The sequence below is a fragment of the Rhinopithecus roxellana genome, chromosome 5, assembly GCF_007565055.1.
Source record: "Rhinopithecus roxellana isolate Shanxi Qingling chromosome 5, ASM756505v1, whole genome shotgun sequence".
In the NCBI taxonomy this organism is placed as follows: Eukaryota; Metazoa; Chordata; class Mammalia; order Primates; family Cercopithecidae; genus Rhinopithecus; species Rhinopithecus roxellana.
In genome coordinates, this window is record NC_044553.1 from 163,700,009 (window position 1) to 163,719,279 (window position 19,271).

Genomic DNA, 19,271 nt, shown 5'->3' on the forward strand with positions numbered 1-19,271 from the left:
AAAAAAGAAAAAAGAAAGAAAGAAAGAACCACTCGGGCGGCGAACTGAGCACGGACAGAAAGCTCGAGCGGCCCCGCGCCCAGGGCTCGGTCGGTGGGGAAGTCCGATCCCACCAGCAGCGGAGGCGCCACCGGGCAGGGAAGGCGAGGGGGGGGGGGACACGAGGCCTGGAGGGCGGGGGCCGGCGCTGGCCACGCCCCGATGCGTGCTGACGCCACGTCGGCGGACGCCGGAAGCGGAGCTGGCGCACGCCGTTGCCAGGCAACGGGGCGGCGCAGGCAGGAGGGGACTGCTGTTTGCAGGTTTCTCTCGGCCTGGCCCCGCGCGGCCCTGCCGAGGCGGCGACGAAGGTGGGTGCGGGGCCCGGGCCGGGACCCAGGACACGCGGGGACTCTCGGGAGCCGTGGGCCAGGCGCTTAGCCGGCCACCTGGGACCCTGTCCAGGCTCAGGCGGTCCAGGGCTGCCCTGCGGGCCGCGTGCGAGAGGGACTCTCGGGAGGCCCTGGGGCGCCGCACCCACTCCCTCTGGCCAGCGTGGACCTCCCAGGCCCCCTCGCTGGTCCTTCCAGAGCAGGAGCCCCGCTTTGGGCGGCCCCTCTCACACCTGCCGTGGGTCCGGTACACGCCCCTGTGTCAGACTCCGCGCTCGCACGCGTAGGAGGAAGCCAGGACTCCCGCGCGACCGGGCCGTGCCTGTGGTTTGTGTCAGTTGCACAGCAGCACGTGGGCACTTTCCACCGTCAGCCACTGGGCAGCCCGGGGCACTCCTGCAGCGTCCCCAGGCCCTCTCCAGGGCAGGGGAAGGTTGGGCAGTCCCGGGCGGCCAGCACTGCAGCGTGCATGTCTCCTGAGCAGCTGCCCATCGGGCCCCTGCTGGCCTGGCGGCTCCAAGATGCAAGGCCGGCAGGAGCTGCGGGGAGAGCCTTTGAGTGACCTCCGGGAGGAAGCAGCCAGCGCTTCCCTCCGAGTGGCACCTGAGAGGCTAAGTGATGACAGTTTGGAATGGATACGGACCTGCCCCGACCTCCTGTCCGATGGGAAAGCCATCATCTCCCTGCCCGGTGAGGGCGGTTCCACCTGCGTTACCCGATATCCTGACCCTGGGGAACACAGCAGCACTTGGGGGGAGTTTGAAGGCTTTCGGGAATCTTCAGCCAAGTCTGGACAATTCTCACAGTCCCTTGAACTCCTGGAGAGACCCACAGAACCCCAGCCACCAAGAACCACTTCTGCCCCAAAGGAGTGCAGTTCTCACCAACCGTGCCAGGGCGGACCTTGGGTGACAGGAACTGCTGCCGTCTCACCTTCTGAGGTACTTCTGCCGTGCTGTGGTCACTATATTGAGTGGGATATGTGTACACACCAAGAGGCCTGCAGCCCTCGAATGTTGTGGCATGCTGGCCAGGGAGGGGGCTGAGAGCCTCGGAGGGTCTGCTGCTCTCCTGGCCTTCGTCCCTGGCCATGTGGTTGGCTGTCCCATCCTGAGGCCAGGGAAGGAATGAGTTGGCAGAGGAGGCTGCAGAAATGGGTCACACCAAGGCCAGGTGGGGGCCACCTGAGCTGGGTCACTCTCTCTGACCATTCCTCCCCTGGCCTGTCCACTCCCCATTGGCGGGGGCTGCACTGGTCCCAGCTCAGGGCATTTGAGGAGGAGCTTTTTGTCTGAATTCTTAATCTGCTGAATTTAGAAGTCTCAGAGCTTCTAAAATCACATGATCACATTTCAACTTTTTTTTTTTTTTTTTTTTTTTTTTTTTTTTTTTTTGAGACGGAGTCTCGCGCTGTCACCCAGGCTGGAGTGCTGTGGCCGGATCTCAGCTCACTGCAAGCTCCGCCTCCCGGGTTCACGCCATTCTCCTGCCTCAGCCTCCCGAGTAGCTGGGACTACAGGCGCCGCCACCTCGCCCGGCTAGTTTTTTGTAGTTTTTAGTAGAGACGGGGTTTCACCGTGTTAGCCAGGATGGTCTCGATCTCCTGACCTCGCGATCCGCCCGTCTCGGCCTCCCAAAGTGCTGGGATTACAGGCTTGAGCCACCGCGCCCGGCCGACATTTCAACTTTCTTGTAATGAATTGGGTGATGCCCAGTCCGACCTGTCCAGGAGCCAGGGTCCCAGCCCTCAGCCCCTGCCCCTGCTCTTTCAGAGCAGACTGACTCCTTCTCTTTTTCCTGTCTTCTTCCTTCCATTGTTCCTCTTTCTCTGCCACCTCTTCCCAAATGGTTCATCCCAAACACCATCACGAGAGATAAGAAATAAAACCAGTGAGGAAGGCAATAAAGATATTTAGGTTCTCAGGGCTGGACTGTTTGTTTTCTAAAGCAGTTTCCCTGGAATCCTGCTGAGATCCACTCTCAATAGAGTAAGGTCTGCTGTAATGTTTGTTTTGAATACAGGATTTGTTTTCCAGCATGATTGATGTATTAGGGAACAATTTGAGCATAGTTGAAATTTCACAAGGAAGAGTAGGTGAATGCAAAAAACTGCCCCCAGCTGAGCTGGGGCCCGTTGGAATACATGAGACTCACACGCACACCCTCACACAGCGCTCAGCACCCCGACGTAGCACACCTGTCAACACCTGGTGTTAGGACCTCTCCTGGTTCAGACCGCCCTCCTCCCACCCCTTCACACTAACTCAGCCTGTGAGCCTTCATCTTTTCCAAGGTAAAGTGCTGTGCTTATTGTAGTATGTATAATTTCTTTTTTTTGGCCAGGCGCGGTGGCTCAAGCCTGTAATCCCAGCACTTTGGGAGGCCGAGACGGGCGGATCACGAGGTCAGGAGATCGAGACCATCCTGGCTAACATGGTGAAACCCTGTCTCTACTAAAAAAATACAAAAAACTAGCCTGGCGAGGTGGCGGGCGCCTGTAGTCCCAGCTACTTGGGAGGCCGAGGCAGGAGAATGGCGTAAACCCGGGAGGCGGAGCTTGCAGTGAGCTGAGATCCGGCCACTGCACTCCAGCCTGGGCGACAGAGCGAGACTCTGTCTCAAAAAAATTTTTTTTTTTTTTTTGAGACGGAGTCTCGCTCTGTCGCCCAGGCTGGAGTGCAGTGGCACGATCTCAGCTCACTGCAACCTCCGCCTCCTGGGTTCAAGCCATTCTCCTGCCTCAGCCTCCTAAGTGGCTGGAATTATAGGCACGCACCACCATGCCCGGCTAATTTTTGCATTTTTAGTAGAGACGGGGTTTCACCATGTTGGCCAGCCTGGTCTTGAACTCCTGACCTCACGATCCGTTCACCTGGGCCTCCCAGAGTGCTGGGATTACAGGCGTGAGCCACTGTGCCTGGCCACATATATAATTTCTTTTCTTTTTTTTTTTTTTTTTGAGACGGAGTCTCGCTCTGTCCACCAGGCTGGAGTGCAGTGGCGCTATCTCGGCTCACTGCAAGCTCCGCCTCCTGGGTTCCCACCATTCTCCTGCCTCAGCCTCCCGAGTAGCTGGGACTACAGGCGTCCGCCACGGGGCCTGGCTAACTTTTTTTTTGTATTTTTAGTAGAGACGGGGTTTCACCGTGGTCTCGATCTCCTGACCTTGTGATCCGCCCGCCTCGGCCTCCCAAAGTGCTGGGATTACAGGCGTGAGCCACCGCGCCCGGCCCACATATATAATTTCTTAACCAAACATGGAAAACAGAACATTGGGTGGCCATCTTTTTTCATGTGTCACTGACGAAGTTTGAATGTTTTGCCCTAACCCCACCTTTCCCATGCGTCCTCTGGTTTTGTGTGATGTTGCCAACATGATGATTTTTAGGAATGAGTATGTCAAGTGATAGTAACACTAATGATATGATCAATTACCAATTTCATTTCCATGACAATTATTTCTTTGGAAGAAGGTCACGTATGTGTGTCTTTCTCCCAACTTTGGTATGCTTTTGTTCTTTCAGTCCATTCTCAGCTGTGAGAACATTTTAAAGTGTGCTTTTCAAGAAGTAGCAGTCCAGCAGGCAGCTGAAGACGTTTCCACCATAGACCATTTCCTAGAAATAAGCAGTGAAGAAAAACCTGGCCTTGAATGTGTACATAAATTGTGGTAATGAACTTAAATATTTCTTACAGCAACTGCATTTGTACTTTTGTTGGATAAAAGTAGGTGTGTGAGGCTTTGTTTTTGCCTTTATAGAGAGTAGCATCTCTGCCGAAGTCCTTGCTGTCTGTGGTCGTGGGGTCCTATGAGAAGCAGGCAGCACGATTGCTCCAGCTCTGGCCTTCCGCTCGGAGCCCTGTTCATCCCCCTCCCCCACCAGCTCACCTGGAGCAGTTGGACCCAAGCCCAGCTCCCCTTGGCTCTCAGTGCAGTGCTGGTGGGGTGGGTGGGGGGCTCGCACTCAGTGCGAGTGGCTGGTGGGCCTGAGCAGTGGGCACAGGGGCTTTCTGGGGGACTTGGCTGAGTGGACCCTGGCTGCGTCGTGGTCCTCAGCCACAGAGTTCGAGAAAACACTGCACACTCTGGAGCCCCATTGTCAGCCCCAGGCCCAGCCCCAGGGGTGTTCCCAGTGCTGCTTGCAGGGCTGTGGGCTTCCAGGGGAAAGTGCACCCGCAGTCGCTCGCAGATGGCCATTTTCCAGGGACACGCTTTCAACTGAGCATTGAAAGACAAACGGTGCTCTAGCGGATTAGGCAGCAGTGGTTGAGAAGCTCGAGGTAAGTTGGCCCAAGGCCTGAGACAGAGGAGGGAAGTGAAGGTTGGGGAGAGCTAGCTTCCGTGCCCCTCGGTGTGGTCTGTGGGGTGGGTCTCCCAGCAGCCAGGGGAGAGCCAGGTCAGCCTGCTGATTTGTGTGTCTCGGAGCAGGCCTGGACTTTCAGAGAGCTCTGCAGACAGGCCATTCTGGGCTCCAGCCCTGGCCCACTGTGGCCTCTACTGGGGTCCAACCCAGCACCTGCCCCAGGGTACCCTCCACAGGGGCTTGAGGACAGAGGCCTGGAGCCCAGAAGGCCACAACCAGCGTTGCCTAGATGGCCAGTATGCCCTCTGTATGTGGTGCTTCTGCAAAGCATGACCCCTGGGGAAAAGCTGCCAAGAATGTGGTCCCAGCAAGCCCACGGTGGGGGTGGGCACTGTGCTGGCAGTATTGACATCTCTGTCCCCAGCCGCACGACTCTCAGACCCAGAGGCATGGGGAGTCCTGGGTGTCAGGACTTGGCAGGGCTGGACACTCGTGGAACAGAAGGCTGGATGGTACTTTGGGGGTGGAGTAGAGCATGGTTTGTGTGTTCTGAAACACTGGGGTATTTTTTGGAAATGGTTTGGCGTTTAGCACATCTGCTCTTATTCTGTAGTTATCTGGAGTGCAGTGGCGCAATCTCAGCTCACTGCAACCTCCGCCTCCTAGGCTCAAGCAGTCCTCCTCCCTCAGTCTCCTGACTGGGTCTCCAGGCACCCGACACCACGCCCAGCTAATTTTTGTATTTTTTATAGAGACAAGGTTTTGCTATGTTGCTCAGGCTTGTCTCGAACTCCTGAGCTCAAGTGATTTGCCATCCTCGGTCTCCCAGAGCGAGCTGCCACACCTGGCCTTGTACTCATGTGCCCTTCTCTGCTAGAGCATGAACTTCCTACAGCAGACCTTCTCAGTCCCTCACAGTACATAGCAGTGACGTGGCACAGAGTAGACATTCACCGTTGGTTTGTTCATTTGTTCTCCTAAGCATGCATTGGTACTCTTGGTTCGTGAGCATCTATTTTGTACTCGGCACAGTTCTAGGCACTTGAGTGAACAAAACCAGCAAAATACCTAGCCTCATGGAGCTTCCACTCCTTGGAGGAGACAGTCAGTAGTGGCAGTGAGTAAGCTACTCCAGGCCAGGTGCTGTGAGGCATAGAGGGGGCACGGGAGGTGGGTTGGGGTACTGCAGGATGGCACGTGTTGTTTGAATAAAAGTGTAAATGGACAAATAAACGAGGCAGGCCAGTGCTCCTGCAGGGAACATTGTTATTATTATTATTTTTATTTGTTTTTGAGATGGAGTCTCACTCTGTTGCCCAGGCTGGAGTGCAGTGGTGCAATCTCCACTCCCTGCAACCTCCGCCTCCCGGGTTCAAGCGATTCTCCTGCCTCAGCCTCCCCAGTAGCTGAGATTACAGGTGCCCGTATTTGTATTTTTAGTAGAGACGGGGTTTCACTATGTTGGCCAGGCAGATCTTGAACTCCTGACCTCGTGATCCGCCCGCCTCGGCATCCCAAAGTGCTGGGATTACAGGCATGAGCCACCGTGCCCAGCCCGGGAATGCTGCTTTTAGAGTTCTTAACAGAACTCTCGTGAGTCTCGGCTTGGGGGTAAAGGGCAGGCACCCCGTTGTGTGCCTTGGGCAGTGCTTCAGTGATCTCCTCAGAAGGCTTTCAAGGTCACCTTTTAACAGTTGCATCTGTTTTCCAGTAATGAATCCAGAAAACTCTGGAGAGCCCTTCAGAGCAAACATACCACGTCTACTTCTCAATGCCTCTGGAGCGAGTCCCGTTGCCAGGAGAACTTCTTTCTTGTTCTTGGAATAGATGCTGCGCAGAAGGTAGGTGGTTTGGGTTGACACAGGGCTCCTGGGACTGTGGCTGAACTTCACTGTACCCAGTGGTCCTTGGCCACGCCCAAGGGGTGGGGGTAGGCAGAAGTGTGGGGTCAGGTGGGTTAAAGCCACTAGGTGGCCCCATAAACGTGTCAAGGCCATTGGATGAATCCCGAATGCTTGAGGCAGGAGCCAGCAAAGCCTAGAGCAGGAGGTAGGGAAAGGCTCTGGAAAGGCCTGAGCCCGCACCTGACAACGCACACAAGAGATGTGCATCAGTGCACACACACTGCCGCACACACGCCACCACACACTGCCGTGTGCACACCCCATGCACCCGCCACTGCTGCCGTGCGCACACACCACACGCACGCCACTGCTGCTGTGCGCACACACCACCACACGCACCACTGCCACGCACAGACTGCAGACTGCCATGCATGTGCTCAAGCTCCTGGGCTGTCACAGAAAACACCAGTCACAGGGAGGGCCGCCCTTCAGCAATCTAGATTTCAAGGATCTTTCTTCATTCTTAAATATTATGGAAATTTTCAAACATGGAAAACTCAGAAAGGGCCAGCCAGACAGGCAGATTGGCCCTGGTTGAGGACAGGGGCATGAAAATGGTTGCCCTGTTGGCCTGTGGGCCACAATGGGCTGGCCAGGAAGGAAGTGAAGGGCAGAAAGGAACAGAGAGGTTCCCAGTGAGATCAGCCCTGACTGTATCATTGGGAGGAAAACAGAGAACCAGGAGGCTAGGAAATGGGAGCCTGAATAGAAGGCTCAGAGGTGGGCCAGCTCCGAGTGGCAGCAGCGTGGAGGGTGTGTCTGAAAGTGGCCGTGAAGGCGTTATTCCCGCTGAGCAGCTGAGGGGCGCTGAGGTCCTGAAGGGAAGCGAGGCCTGTGAGCCGGGGATGGGGCAGCGAGTGGCAGGGCTAGGGGAAACGGGTGACCTGACCTGCAGAGGGGCCTGAGAGAACTTTGCAGTTTTAGAATGAAATTAGTAGAAGGGCTCCGGGGAAAAGAAAACAGGAGACAAAATGGTGCCTGTACTGGCTGGCTGATGGGGTCTGTCTCCTTAGAACCTTTCTGGAGGCCAGGGCCCCATCATGGAAGATTGTGACCTCAGACAGCCTGAAGGCCTCCTCACTGTCAGCAGCTTCCGTCTCCAGCATTGTAAAGCCCTGATCCAGACCAAGGTGAGTGGTCACCAAGGAGAGGCCTCGGGGAACCGCGCCGGTGGTGTCCACACATGCGGAGCCCTCTGCTTTCTCTGATGTGAGTCAGTTGCTTGTTTTATTCCGTTGAGTCGTGTGGACTTAACAGAAAACAAACATTTCTACTATTTAGGGCAGACAGGCAAATTGTTAACACCACTGCAGGGTGCCAAGGAATATAAATATCATCCAGAAAGACTCTTAGGCTAGAGAACCCAGGATATGGGTGGGTCACACAGGAGAACTGGCAGGAGAAGCCAGGCAGAGAAGGAGCTGCAGGGAAGCTGAGACGCCAGGTGTGGATGACGAGGCTGGAAGGATGAGGCAGGACCAGGCTGTGACTGTTGGGCCAGGGGATGTGACTCCGCCTGGGCAGCTGTCATGGACTGAGCTGACTGGCGGCCTCAGTCACAGGCCGCTTACCTTACACAGGGTCTGCCCACAGCTTTCTCATGAGCTGCGGTCTTGCCGCAGAGTCACTTCATCACATCATCACAGCTCAAGGCAGAAGAGAGGATGAGGAGAGAAGGGGACTTCTTCCTGCAGCTCTCTTTTATCAGGGAGAAGAAAAGCTTTTCTGGGCTGGAGTCTGGAGCCCACTCTCAGACCAGGTATTGCAGGAGGGGTGAGATGGCCAGGCCTAGCTCACCTGGTTTCCTCTCATCCTGGAGACCCAGGACCCTGGAACAGTCGGGGCTCATTGTGTACACCCAGGAGATGGTGGGAGGACACACGGGCAGCCATCTGCATGAAGAGTGACATGCAGGGAGGCGCAGGGGTAAAGTACTGCCCTGTGGCCTGGTACAAGGTGACAAGGACCTGAGCCTGAGCTGGGACAGCAGGAAGGTTGCATAGCAGAGGAGGCAGCCAGGGTCAGCTTCTGGGCAAGAATTGGCATGAATGTGGCACTGCCCCCAGCTGACGTGGGGGTGCCCTGGGTGGTCAGCATACAGGTGACAGGTGACAGGTGTCATGGTGCGACAGAAGAGGGCCCTCATCGGCCGTCTTCACAGGCTGTCCATCTTTTTGAAAAACACCGCAGCACAGGAGGGTTGTCCTAGAGCAGCAGGCCGTAAAGAAATGTTTGTGGCTGTGTTGTTCACAACAGCCCATACTGGGGCAGACGTCCAGCCACAGCTGTTTGGGGGAAGTCTGTGGTGTAGTCCAAGAGTGGCCACTGCAGGGCTGTGAGTGTGGAGGGTAGTGGCAGCCTCCACCAAGGAGTGCCAGACACGGAGCACAAGGGCCAGAGACCCCTCCTAAGATGTGGGCCCACTGCTGTCGTCGGGGCTGGCTGCAGGCCAGAGCCATAGACTCAATCATGAGGAGCCCCAGCATGTTTTCCCTGTGCGCCTCTGGTGACACCTCATGATGAGAAGGTCCCTAAGAGGAGAACCAAGGAGAGAACCCTAGGGGCCGAGAGGCCGGGGTGGCCAGGGGCAAACGCCCAAGCAAGCGCTTCTCATTGCCGGGGGTGCGCGTGCCTGACTGCTGTCCTCTCATCTCAGCTCTCGGGGCCGCCTGGCAGCAGACAGGGGAGGCTGAGGACATGCAGCCGCTTCCCGAAGATGCCCTCATGCGGAGGTGGCCAGCACATCACTGTGCCAAGGAAAAAGATGTTCACGCCGCGCACGCTCAAACTGACACTCTTTAATAGCGACATTTGCTAACATCAGGAGTACTTTGTACCTTCATGAGGAATTTTTCATTTTCTTCCTGGTTGGGTTGATGTGGAAACCAGAACTGTCTGTGGAGCTGTTTTCCAGATCCCAGGCCCATTCCTGGGATCTCTCCAACGGGACCTGTCCTGTGCTCTGGGCTCATCTCAGGTCTGACCAGGAGATGGAGGATGTGTCCTTGGCAGAGCCAGTCCTTGTGGGGAAACAGAGGTTTCTGGGTGCCATGGCAGGCTCTCGGGGTCCAGGTGGCACCCATGGGCCCCCTGGCCCATGTGAATGCTTCTGGCACCTGGCGGGGGGTACCCAGGGATGGACCCTGGGCATGGCTTCTAGGCTGCTTAGGCTAGGGGGAATAACTTGTGGTCAAATCCATGAGTTCAGAGGAAAAGGGGAAGGCGCTGAAATGTCACCAGAGAGACAGCTGTTGAGAGTGCTCAGAAACCCTCTGGCTGTCACACTCTGCCCTGGCCCTGGCTGCCATGTGGTCAGGGCACCATGAGGGTGTGCAGGTGTGCAGTTTCCTCAAAGCCTCGCAGGTGCCCTCACTCACTGCCCGGGCCTCTGCCCAGCAGCCTCAAGGACAGGCCTTTCTCCCTCATGGTTGTGGACAGGAAGTCGCACCACTGGCCTGCGAGAGCTTCTGGTGGGCCCATGGCTTCCCCTAATTATCTGCTAAGGAAAACTGTGCTCTTCGAACGGCAGAGCCAAGAAGTCAGCCCTGACTTTTGTAAAATTTTATTAAATAAAACCGCTTAGATAAGCCTGTTCTCACTGCTTCATCAGCTGGGGGGACTGATACCTGAAATCCTGTCCCCAGGGGAGGCCTGAAGTCTAAGCAAGCAGCCACCCTGGCTATCTCTGATCCAGCCAAGGCCACACGGGGGACCGCAGCCTCCATGTTGCCGTGGTTATCAGTGGGATGTGTGCAGTGATGGGCAGGAGTTTCCATCATAAGGGAGGAGGAGGTGGATGTCCCTGTACACAGCATGGCCTCAGCCACCCAGCTGCACAGCCAGCACCATGCTGCACGTGGCTTTAGGTCTGTGATGAGGATCATTCCGTTTTGTTTGTTTTTGGATATCACATGTTTTGGAAAGCTGTTTTTATTTTTCATTTTCAGCCAGGTGAAACTGGGAATTTAGACTTTTTCTAACACGCAGCTTCCTTCAAAGGCACTGTCTTTTGGGCCCCTTTATAAAGCCCCTCCAGGAGATGCCCTGGTTTCCTAACCTTTAAAAGTTAGACTTTAACAAGCCAAAATATTCCATCCTGCTCCTTCCATTCCAAGATTCGGGTTCAGACTGTGCCACGGCATCACGGTGTCACCCGTGGTGGCCCTTGCTCCTCACCTGGCTGGATGTTAGTGACCCACAGACCTCAGAAGGCCAAGCCTTTCTCCTGACCTCCCTGTGGCCTTACAGGAACCTCAGAAGCAACAGGTTCCAAACCTGACTTCTGTGGTGCCCGGTAGAGAAGAGAGGCCCTGCTGCTCTTGTCCGCAGAGGCGAGTGAGAGGAGGAGGACCCTCACAGAGTCAGGTAAGGAGGGACCAGGCAACATGCATGCAAACCGCTCACTCACTATGCAGGCTGCCAAGCCCCCAGGGTCTGGAGGACCCTGCAACAGACAGGTTCAAAGCTCCCCGGCCCCACTCAGGTCCACACTGAGCGCTCAGGAAGAAAGTGCCAAAAGCTGGGAGTGGGGGCAGGGAGCTGACAGACACTTCCCCGAGAACGCCCCTCTCACAGACATGCTGGGATTTTTGTTCCCAAAGTCTGGAGGCCCAGCAGGGGAGCTGGGAGAGTGGGCGGGAGGCAAGCCCCCAAAGGCTGAGGAAGAGGCAGCAGGGCTGCAGGACACCCCGGGCACCAGGCAAGGGGCTGGAATGGAGAGCAAAGGAAGCCCCCAGTGGCCAAAAGGACGGCAGTCCGGCTGAAGAACAGAGAAATCATGCAGGCCCCAAAGCCGGTGCCTTGGCTGCGACACACAGGCTGATGTCCGCAATCACTGTGCTCAGAGCTCAGACCCCACCGAAGCCGCACCCTGATTTACCCTCAGGGCATCTGAAGGCCTAACTACAGCTGCAGAGAAGTCCAGAACCAGCTCAACTACAGGAAAGGACAGCTCCGTCCCCACTCTGGCAGCCTCACAGCGGAAGGCACGTGCCCCTCGCTGGAAATAAACATTGTTTGCTTCAGCCTCTATTGTTCTTTTATGTGAACTGTCTAGCCTACAATAAGACATTACAAGACACGTGAAAAGGCAAGAAAACGTGAGCCACAGTGAGCAGCAGAAGCAGAGACAGCCCCAGTGGTAAAACTGAAGTCAAGGGCTTTGAAGGAACTCTGGGGAGGTGGGGAGGGCCTGTGGAAATAGCAGGTGACATTCACGAAGTGATAGAGACGTTCAGCAGAAACAGGGACACTTCAGAAAAGAACAAAATGAAGATGCTAGAAATGAAAACATAGTATATAAATGAATCCTCTTTAGATGGGTTTAACAGCAGACTGGACACCACAAAGGAATGGATCAGTTAACATGAAGATTGGGCACTAGAGAGATCCAAACCCAGGGAGAGGGGAGGGAAACGACAGAGGGTCCGAGATCTGCGGGCCAGAGTCAGACGGCCGACCCGGGTGGAACCGGAGTCCCAGAGTCAGACGGCCGACCCGGGTGGAACCGGAGTCCCAGAGTCAGACGGCCGACCCGGGTGAAACCGGAGTCCCAGAGTCAGACGGCCGACCCGGGTGAAACCGGAGTCCCAGAGTCAGACGGCCGACCCAGGTGAAACCGGAGTCCCAGAGTCAGACGGCCGACCCAGGTGAAACCGGAGTCCCAGAGTCAGACGGCCGACCCGGGTGAAACCGGAGTCCCAGAGTCAGACGGCCGACCCGGGTGAAACCGGAGTCCCAGAGTCAGACGGCCGACCCGGGTGAAACCGGAGTCCCAGAGTCAGACGGCCGACCCGGGTGGAACTGGAGTTCCAGAGTCAGACGGCCGGACCGGGTGGAACTGGAGTCCCAGAGCAGGAGCAGGAGAGAAGAAAGAAGAAATATTCCAAGACTGAATCGCTAAGAACTTTCTGAAATTCATGAATTTCAGAAATCAGGTCCACAGATCCAAGAATCTCCGTAACTGCAAGGAGGTAATGTGGAGAAAACCACACCTGAACACATACTACAGGCCTTAAAGGCAGCTAGGGTGGAAACAGGAGATGCGTATAGAGAAGCAATGATAAGAACAGTGGCTCACTTCCCACCAGAAGGCCACGGACCCACATCTGCGGTGCTGAAGGGAAAAGGAAGGTCAAACTAGAAGTTCACGTACATTGAAATACTCTTTAGGCCGGACACAGGGACTCACACCTGTAATCCCAGCACTTTGGGAGGCTGAGACAGGTGAGTCACCTGAGGTCAGGAGTTTGAGACCAGCCTGGCCAACATGGAGAAACCGTGTCCCTACTAAAAGTACAAAAATTAGCCTGGCGTGGTGGCGCATGCCTGTAATACAAGCTACTCAGGAGGCTGAGACAAGAGTCACTTGAACCTGGGAGGGGTAGGTTGCAGTGAGCCGAGATCATGCCATTGCACTCCAGCCTGGGCAACAGAGCGAGACTCCATCTCAAAATATATATATATATATTCTTTAAAAATGAAGGCATTATCAGCCAGGATACACAAACTACACCAGTTATCTGAAGAAGAAAAACTATAAAGAATTACTAGGCCTGGTGTGTGGTTCACACCTGTAATCCCAGCACTTTGAGAGGCCGAGGTGGAAGGATCGCTTGAGGCCAGGAGTTTGAGACCAGGCTGGGCAATATAGTGAGACCCCCTCATCTCTACAAAAAGTAAAAAAAAATTAGCCTGGTGTGGTGGCGCTCACCTGTAGTCCAGCTACTCAGGAGGCTGAGGTGGGAGGATTGCTTGAGCCCAGGAGTTGGAGACTGCAGTGAGCTGTGATCACACCACTGCACTCCAGCCTGGGCAACAGAGTAAGACTCCCTCTCTTAAAAAAAAAAAAAAAGAATAAAAAAAATTAACTAGTAAAAGTTGGTTAACTACTAAAAGGGTCTTGGTTTGGTTTGGTTTGGTTTTGATTAGAGACAGGGTCTTGCCATGTTGCCCAGGCTGGTTTTGAAACTCCTGAGCTCGAGCCGCCCTCCTGCCTTGGCCTTTGAACTCCTGAGCTCGAGCCGTCCTCCTGCCTTGGCCTCTTTGTTTTTGTTTTTCAATAAAGACTTACTTCATAGGCCCTGAAGTAGCAGGTACGGGAAAGCAGCTTCTCTGGGTTGGGGGTGAAGTACAGTGAGGAATTAAGGCCTGACTGAGGCCCCCTGCCCTCCCAGGCTGAGATGCAGGCCTTTCCAGCGAGTGTGGCTGCACAGGAACAGGCCTAGGCAAAGGAGCTGAGCTGGAGCTGGTCTGCAGGGACAGCTGGCAGGAGGACAGGTGCCCCCAGGAGCACCCTACTGGAGTGGGTGCTCAGGAGCAGCGCCAGTGCAAACATGGGGCATGCTGGGGTCCATCGTGCCATGTTGGGCTCCTGTGCCAAATAATACTGATAGAGTACCTGACCCAAGAGGGAAGCCCCCTCTCCCAGCCAGCTGCTGCCCCCTCCCAGCTGTCCCCAGTCCGTGTTGAGTATAGAGTGGTGTAGAGCCAGCCATTTCTGCCCACCTCAGCCTCAGATGGGCACTCTGCCCTGGGCCCATGGCTGTGGCAGATGCCCTTCCTCCCACAGATGCCAGGCTTGCATCGAGGCTGGCAGCTTTCCTCTGCCTGCTCCTGCTTTCTAGCCCTTTTGTCCTTCATAAGTATTTCCCAAAATTTCTTGAATGTGTAAATCTATCCTGGCCTTTGATTCCTAGAGGCCCTGAAGGAACGTGACCATCACCTGGCCTGAGTGACACTGCAAAGCCCTCGTTCTTTCTAGTGGACGTGGAGCTCTCTCCAAGCAGATCAGATGCTGAGCCGTCAGCCACATCAGAGGCCAGGGACATGGCCTTCAGAGACTTTGGCCATCATGCAAAACACCTGGCCACCCTGAAGCCTCTATGCTGGAGAAATGTCTGGAGCGACCCCAGAGATGCTGATAGATGCTCAAGGACCCAGCTGCTGGAGCCTTCCGGCCAGCATGCCAGCCCTGGGAGGGAGGAAGCCTTCAGGGCGGGGTGCACCCAGCCGCAGCCGCTGCCTGACAGCAATGGCTTGACAGATCCCAGCAAGAACCACCCGGCTGAGCCCAGCCAAGCCCTGGCATGAGATCATGGCAGTAGCAGATGGTAGGTGCTGCATGCTGTGAAGCTAGTGATGGTGGCTACACAGCAGGAGGTCACGAGAACAACACATGTCCAGATAACCAGTGGGTCCACAGAGGTCACTGGAAACTTAGACAGTAATTGAAACTGAACAATAAAGTGCACTGATGAAAATCTGAGTGAAAGCAGTGCTTAGAAGGAAATTTATAGCTTTAAATGCTTATATTAGAAAATAAAAAAGTACAAAACCACCTAAGATTTCATGTTAAGGTGCAAGAAAAAGAGCAAATTAAACCAAAAGTAAGCAGAAAGAAGGAAATAAAACTGAAAGCCAAAATCAACACAATGGAAAATGGCAGAACACTAGGAAAAAGGGATGGTCGTAAGTGAAGACGAAAGAGCATGTGATGTGCGACTCTCACGTGACTCCTGATTCAAACGAACCGAAGGCAGAGATAACCTGCGATAGCACACAGCGAGGACAAGCAGCCGCCTCTGCCCAACGCAGCCCGGAGACAGCCTCGGAAATCGGAGAGAATACTTGGAAACCGTATATCTGATAAGGGGTTAATATCCAAAATACGTAAGGAACTCAACTTAACAGAAAGAAAACCCAGATAACCTGATTAAAAAAATAGGAAAAGGAAAAGGACCTGAACAGACATTTTTCTTTTCTTTTTTTTTTTTTTGGAGATGGAGTCTTGCTCTGTCAGCCAGGCTGGGGTACAGTGGCACGACGTTAACTCGCTGCAAACTCTGCCTCCTGAGTGTAAGCGATTGTCCTGCCTCAGCCTCCCGAGTACCTGGGGCTAGAGGCACCCACCACCACGCCCGGCTAATTTTTGTATTTTTAGTAGAGATGGGTTTTCACCATGTTGGCCAGGCTGGTCTCGAACTCCTGACCTCAGGTGACTCACTGTCTCAGCCTCCCAAAGTGCTGGGATTACAGGCGTGAGCCACCGTGCCCAGCCGAGCAGACATTTTCCAAAAATACACACACACACACACACACACACACACACACACACAAATGGCCAACAGCTATATGAAACCAATGCTCCATATCAGTAATCATCAGGGAAATACAAATCAAGACTGCAATAAGATATCCCCTCACACCTGTTAGGATGGCTATTCTAAACAGACGAAATGTCAGTGATGGTGTAGAGAAACGGGAATGCTTGCGCACCGTTGGTGGGAGTGTAAAGTAGTACCGCCATTATGGAAAACAGTATGGAGATGCCTAGAAAAGTTAAAAATAGAACTACCGGCCGGGCGCGGTGGCTCAATCCTGTAATCCCAGCACTTTGGGAGGCCGAGACGGGTGGATCGCGAGGTCAGGAGATCGAGACCATCCTGGCTAACACGGCGAAACCCCGTCTCTACTAAAAAATACAAAAAAGAAAACTAGCCAGGCGAGTTGGCGGGCGCCTGTAGTCCCAGCTACTCGGGAGGCTGAGGCAGGAGAATGGCGTAAACCCGGGAGGCGGAGCTTGCAGTGAGCTGAGATCCGGCCACTGCACTCCAACCTGGGCAACAGAGCGAGACTCTGTCTCAAAAAAAAAAAAAAAAAAAAAAAAAAATAGAACTACCATATCATCCAGCAGTCCCACTACGGGCTATTTATCCAAAGGAAAGGAAATGAGTATGTTGAAGAGATACCCGCACCCCCATGTTTATTGCAGCACTAGTCAAGCCAAGCCATGGAATCAACCTAGGTGTCCAACAACAGATGAATGGATAAAGAAATGTGGTACATATGCACAATGGGATACTATTCAGCTGCAAAAAAAAAAAAAAAAATGAAATCCTGTCATTTGCAACTATATAGATGAACCCGAAGCATTTATGCTAAGTGAAGTAAGTTGGGTACAGAAAGACAAATCCCACATGATCTCACTCATACGTGGAACCTAAAAAGTCAAACTTCCCAGGTGTGGTGGCTCACGCCTGTAATCCCAGCACTTTGGGAGGCCCAGGCAAGAGGATCACGTGAGTCCAGCAGTCTGAAACCAGCCTGGGCAACAAAGTGATACCTCATCTTTACACAAAGATAAAATAAAGGCCGGGGGGCCTGATGTGATGGCTCATGCCTGTTATCCTAGCATTTTGGGAGGCTGAGGCAGGCAGATCACGAGGTCAATAGATCAAGACCATCCTGGCCAACATGGTGAAACCCCATCTCTACTAAAAATACAAAAATTGGCTGGGCATGGTGGTATGTGCCTGTAGTCACAGCTACTCAGGAGGGTGAGGCAGGAGAATTGCTTGAACCTGGGAGTCAGAGGTTGCAGTGAGCAGAGATTGCGCCACTGCATTCCAGCCTGGGCGGCAGAGCAAGACTCCGTCTCCAAAAAAAAATAAATAAATAAATCCACTAAGAGAGTAGATTTAAGTATTCTCACTCCAAAAAGTGACATGTGTGGTGGTGCACATTAGTTCTATTTAGCTGTTTCACAATGTACACATATTTCAAAACATGTTGTATATGATAAACATATACAATTTTTATTTGTCAATTTAAACATTTATTTATTTATTTATTTATTTATTTTGAGACAGAGTCTCGCTCTGTCACCCAGGCTGGAGTACAGTGGTGTGATCTCGGCTCACTACAACCTTCACCTCCCAGGTTCAAGTGATCCTCCTGCCTCAGCCTCCCGAGTAGCTGTGACTATAGGCCACCACGCCTGGCTAATTTTTGTATTTTTAGTAGAGATGGGGGGGTTTCACCATCTTGGCCAGGCTGGTCTCGAACTCCTGACCTCGTGATCCTCCTGCCTTCGCCTCCCAAAGTGCTGGGATTACAGGCATGAGCTGCCACGCCCGGCCTAAAAATTAATTATTATTATTTTTTTTGAGATGGAGTTTCACTTTGTTGCCCAGGCTAGAGTGCAGTGGCACGATCTTGACTCACTGCAGCCTCTGCCTCCCGGGTTCAAGCAATTATCTGCTTCAGCTTCCCAAGTAGCTGGGACCTGCCATCACGCCTGGCTAATTTTTTTTTTTTTTTTTTTTTTTTTTTTTTTTTTTTTTTTTTTTTTGATACAGAGTCTCGCTCTGTCGCCCAGGCTGGAGTGCAGTGGCCGGATCTCAGCTCACTGCAAGCTCCGCCTCCCGGGTTCACGCCATTCTCCTGCCTCAGCCTCCGGAGTAGCTGGGACTACAGGCGCCCGCCACCTCGCCCGGCTAGTTTTTTTTTTGTATTTTTTAGTAGAGACAGGGTTTCACCATGTTAGCCAGGATGGTCTCGATCTCTTGACCTCGTGATCCGCCCATCTCGGCCTCCCAAAGTGCTGGGATTACAGGCTTGGGCGACCGCGCCCAGCCTAATTTTTGTATTTTTAGTAGAGATGGGGTTTCACCATCTTGGCCAGGCTGGTCTTGATCTCCTGACCTCGTGATCCACCCACCTCGGTCTCCCAAAGTGCTGGGATTACAGGCTTGAGCCACCGCGCCCAGCCTAATTTTTGTATTTTTAGTAGAGACGGGGTTTCACCATCTTGGCCACGCTGGTCTTGATATCCTGACCTTGTGATCCACCCACCTCGGTCTCCCAAAGTGCTGGGATTACAGGTGTGAGCCCCCGCGCCCGGCCATACCTCAATTTTTAAAAGTTAAAAAGGAAATGAAAGGGGCCGGGCGCGGTGGCTCACGCCTGTAATCCCAACACTTTGGGTGGCTGAGGCGGGCAGATCACGAGGTCAGGAGATCGAGACCATCCTGGCTAACCCGGTGAAACCCCATCTCTACTAAAAATACAAAATTTAGCTGGGCATGGTGGCACATGCCTGTAGTCCCAGCTACTCAGGAGGCTGAGGCAGGAGAATTGCTTGTACCTGGGAGGCAGAGGTTGCAGGGAGCTGAGATCGTGCCACTGCACTCCAGCCTGGGTGACGGAGGGAAACTCTGTCTCAAAAAAAAAGGACAAAACTTTAACGTGTTTTTAGGGTCAAAATGTCTCAACATCTGGGATTTGCTTTAAAATTCTTTCAGAAACTAAAAACAAAAAAAAAACAAAAAAGACCGGGTACAGAGGCTCATGCCTCTAATTCCAGCACTTTGGGAGGCTGAGGTTGGCGGATCACTTGAGGTCAGGAGTTTAGACCAGCCTGGCCAACATGGTGAAATCCTGTCTCTACTGAAAATAAAAAATTAACCGGGCGTGGTGGCAGGCACCTGTAACCCAAGCTACTTTGGAGGCTGAGGCAGGAGAATTGCTTGAACCTAGGAGGTAGAGGTTACAGTGAGCCAGGATTGTGCTACTGCACTCCAGCCTAGACGACAGAGTAAGAGACTCTGTCTCAAAGGAAAAAAAAAGATGAACAATGCTAGTATCTGGTTAGCCCAGGTGGCAGGCCCGGGGCTCAATGTCCTGCTTCCCGGCTCTGGGCGTTTGAATTGTTCCAGGCAAGCCTGCCGGCTTCGGGACAGCACCTCCACCGCTGGCTGGGAGCTTTGCCTGGCTCTCCACTTGCATCCAGATCGCGAGCATGGGGAACCATGAGCCAAGTGTTTGGAGCAGTGGCGGGGTTGTGGCCTCCTGGGGACCCTCCCAGTCCCCAGTGACCCTCAGCACCAGGCTGGCCAGGCCCATGGGCGAGG

At 53.8% G+C, this 19,271-nt stretch overlaps 1 protein-coding gene across 7 annotated transcripts; it reads left to right on the top strand.

The window, feature by feature from the left end:
• Positions 1-243: 243 nt before the first annotated feature.
• Positions 244-10,166, top strand: CLBA1 (clathrin binding box of aftiphilin containing 1). 7 transcript variants are annotated; one of them, XR_004057283.1, is made up of 6 exons: positions 244-1,312; positions 3,896-4,041; positions 6,387-6,516; positions 7,593-7,709; positions 8,173-8,338; positions 9,236-9,364. XR_004057283.1 is itself a non-coding variant. In XM_010376924.1 (6 exons), exons 1-6 carry the CDS (start codon positions 893-895, stop codon positions 9,270-9,272), a joined length of 987 nt encoding a protein of 328 aa, XP_010375226.1. In that variant the 5' UTR covers positions 244-892; the 3' UTR covers positions 9,273-9,691. The 7 variants fall into 7 exon arrangements, 6 of the variants coding, with proteins under 6 accessions (XP_010375226.1, XP_010375227.1, XP_030786294.1 ...); XM_010376924.1 differs by having other exon boundaries at positions 8,202-8,338; positions 9,236-9,691; XM_010376925.2 differs by lacking the exon at positions 8,173-8,338 and having other exon boundaries at positions 9,236-10,166.
• The last annotated feature ends 9,105 nt before the right edge of the window (positions 10,167-19,271 follow it).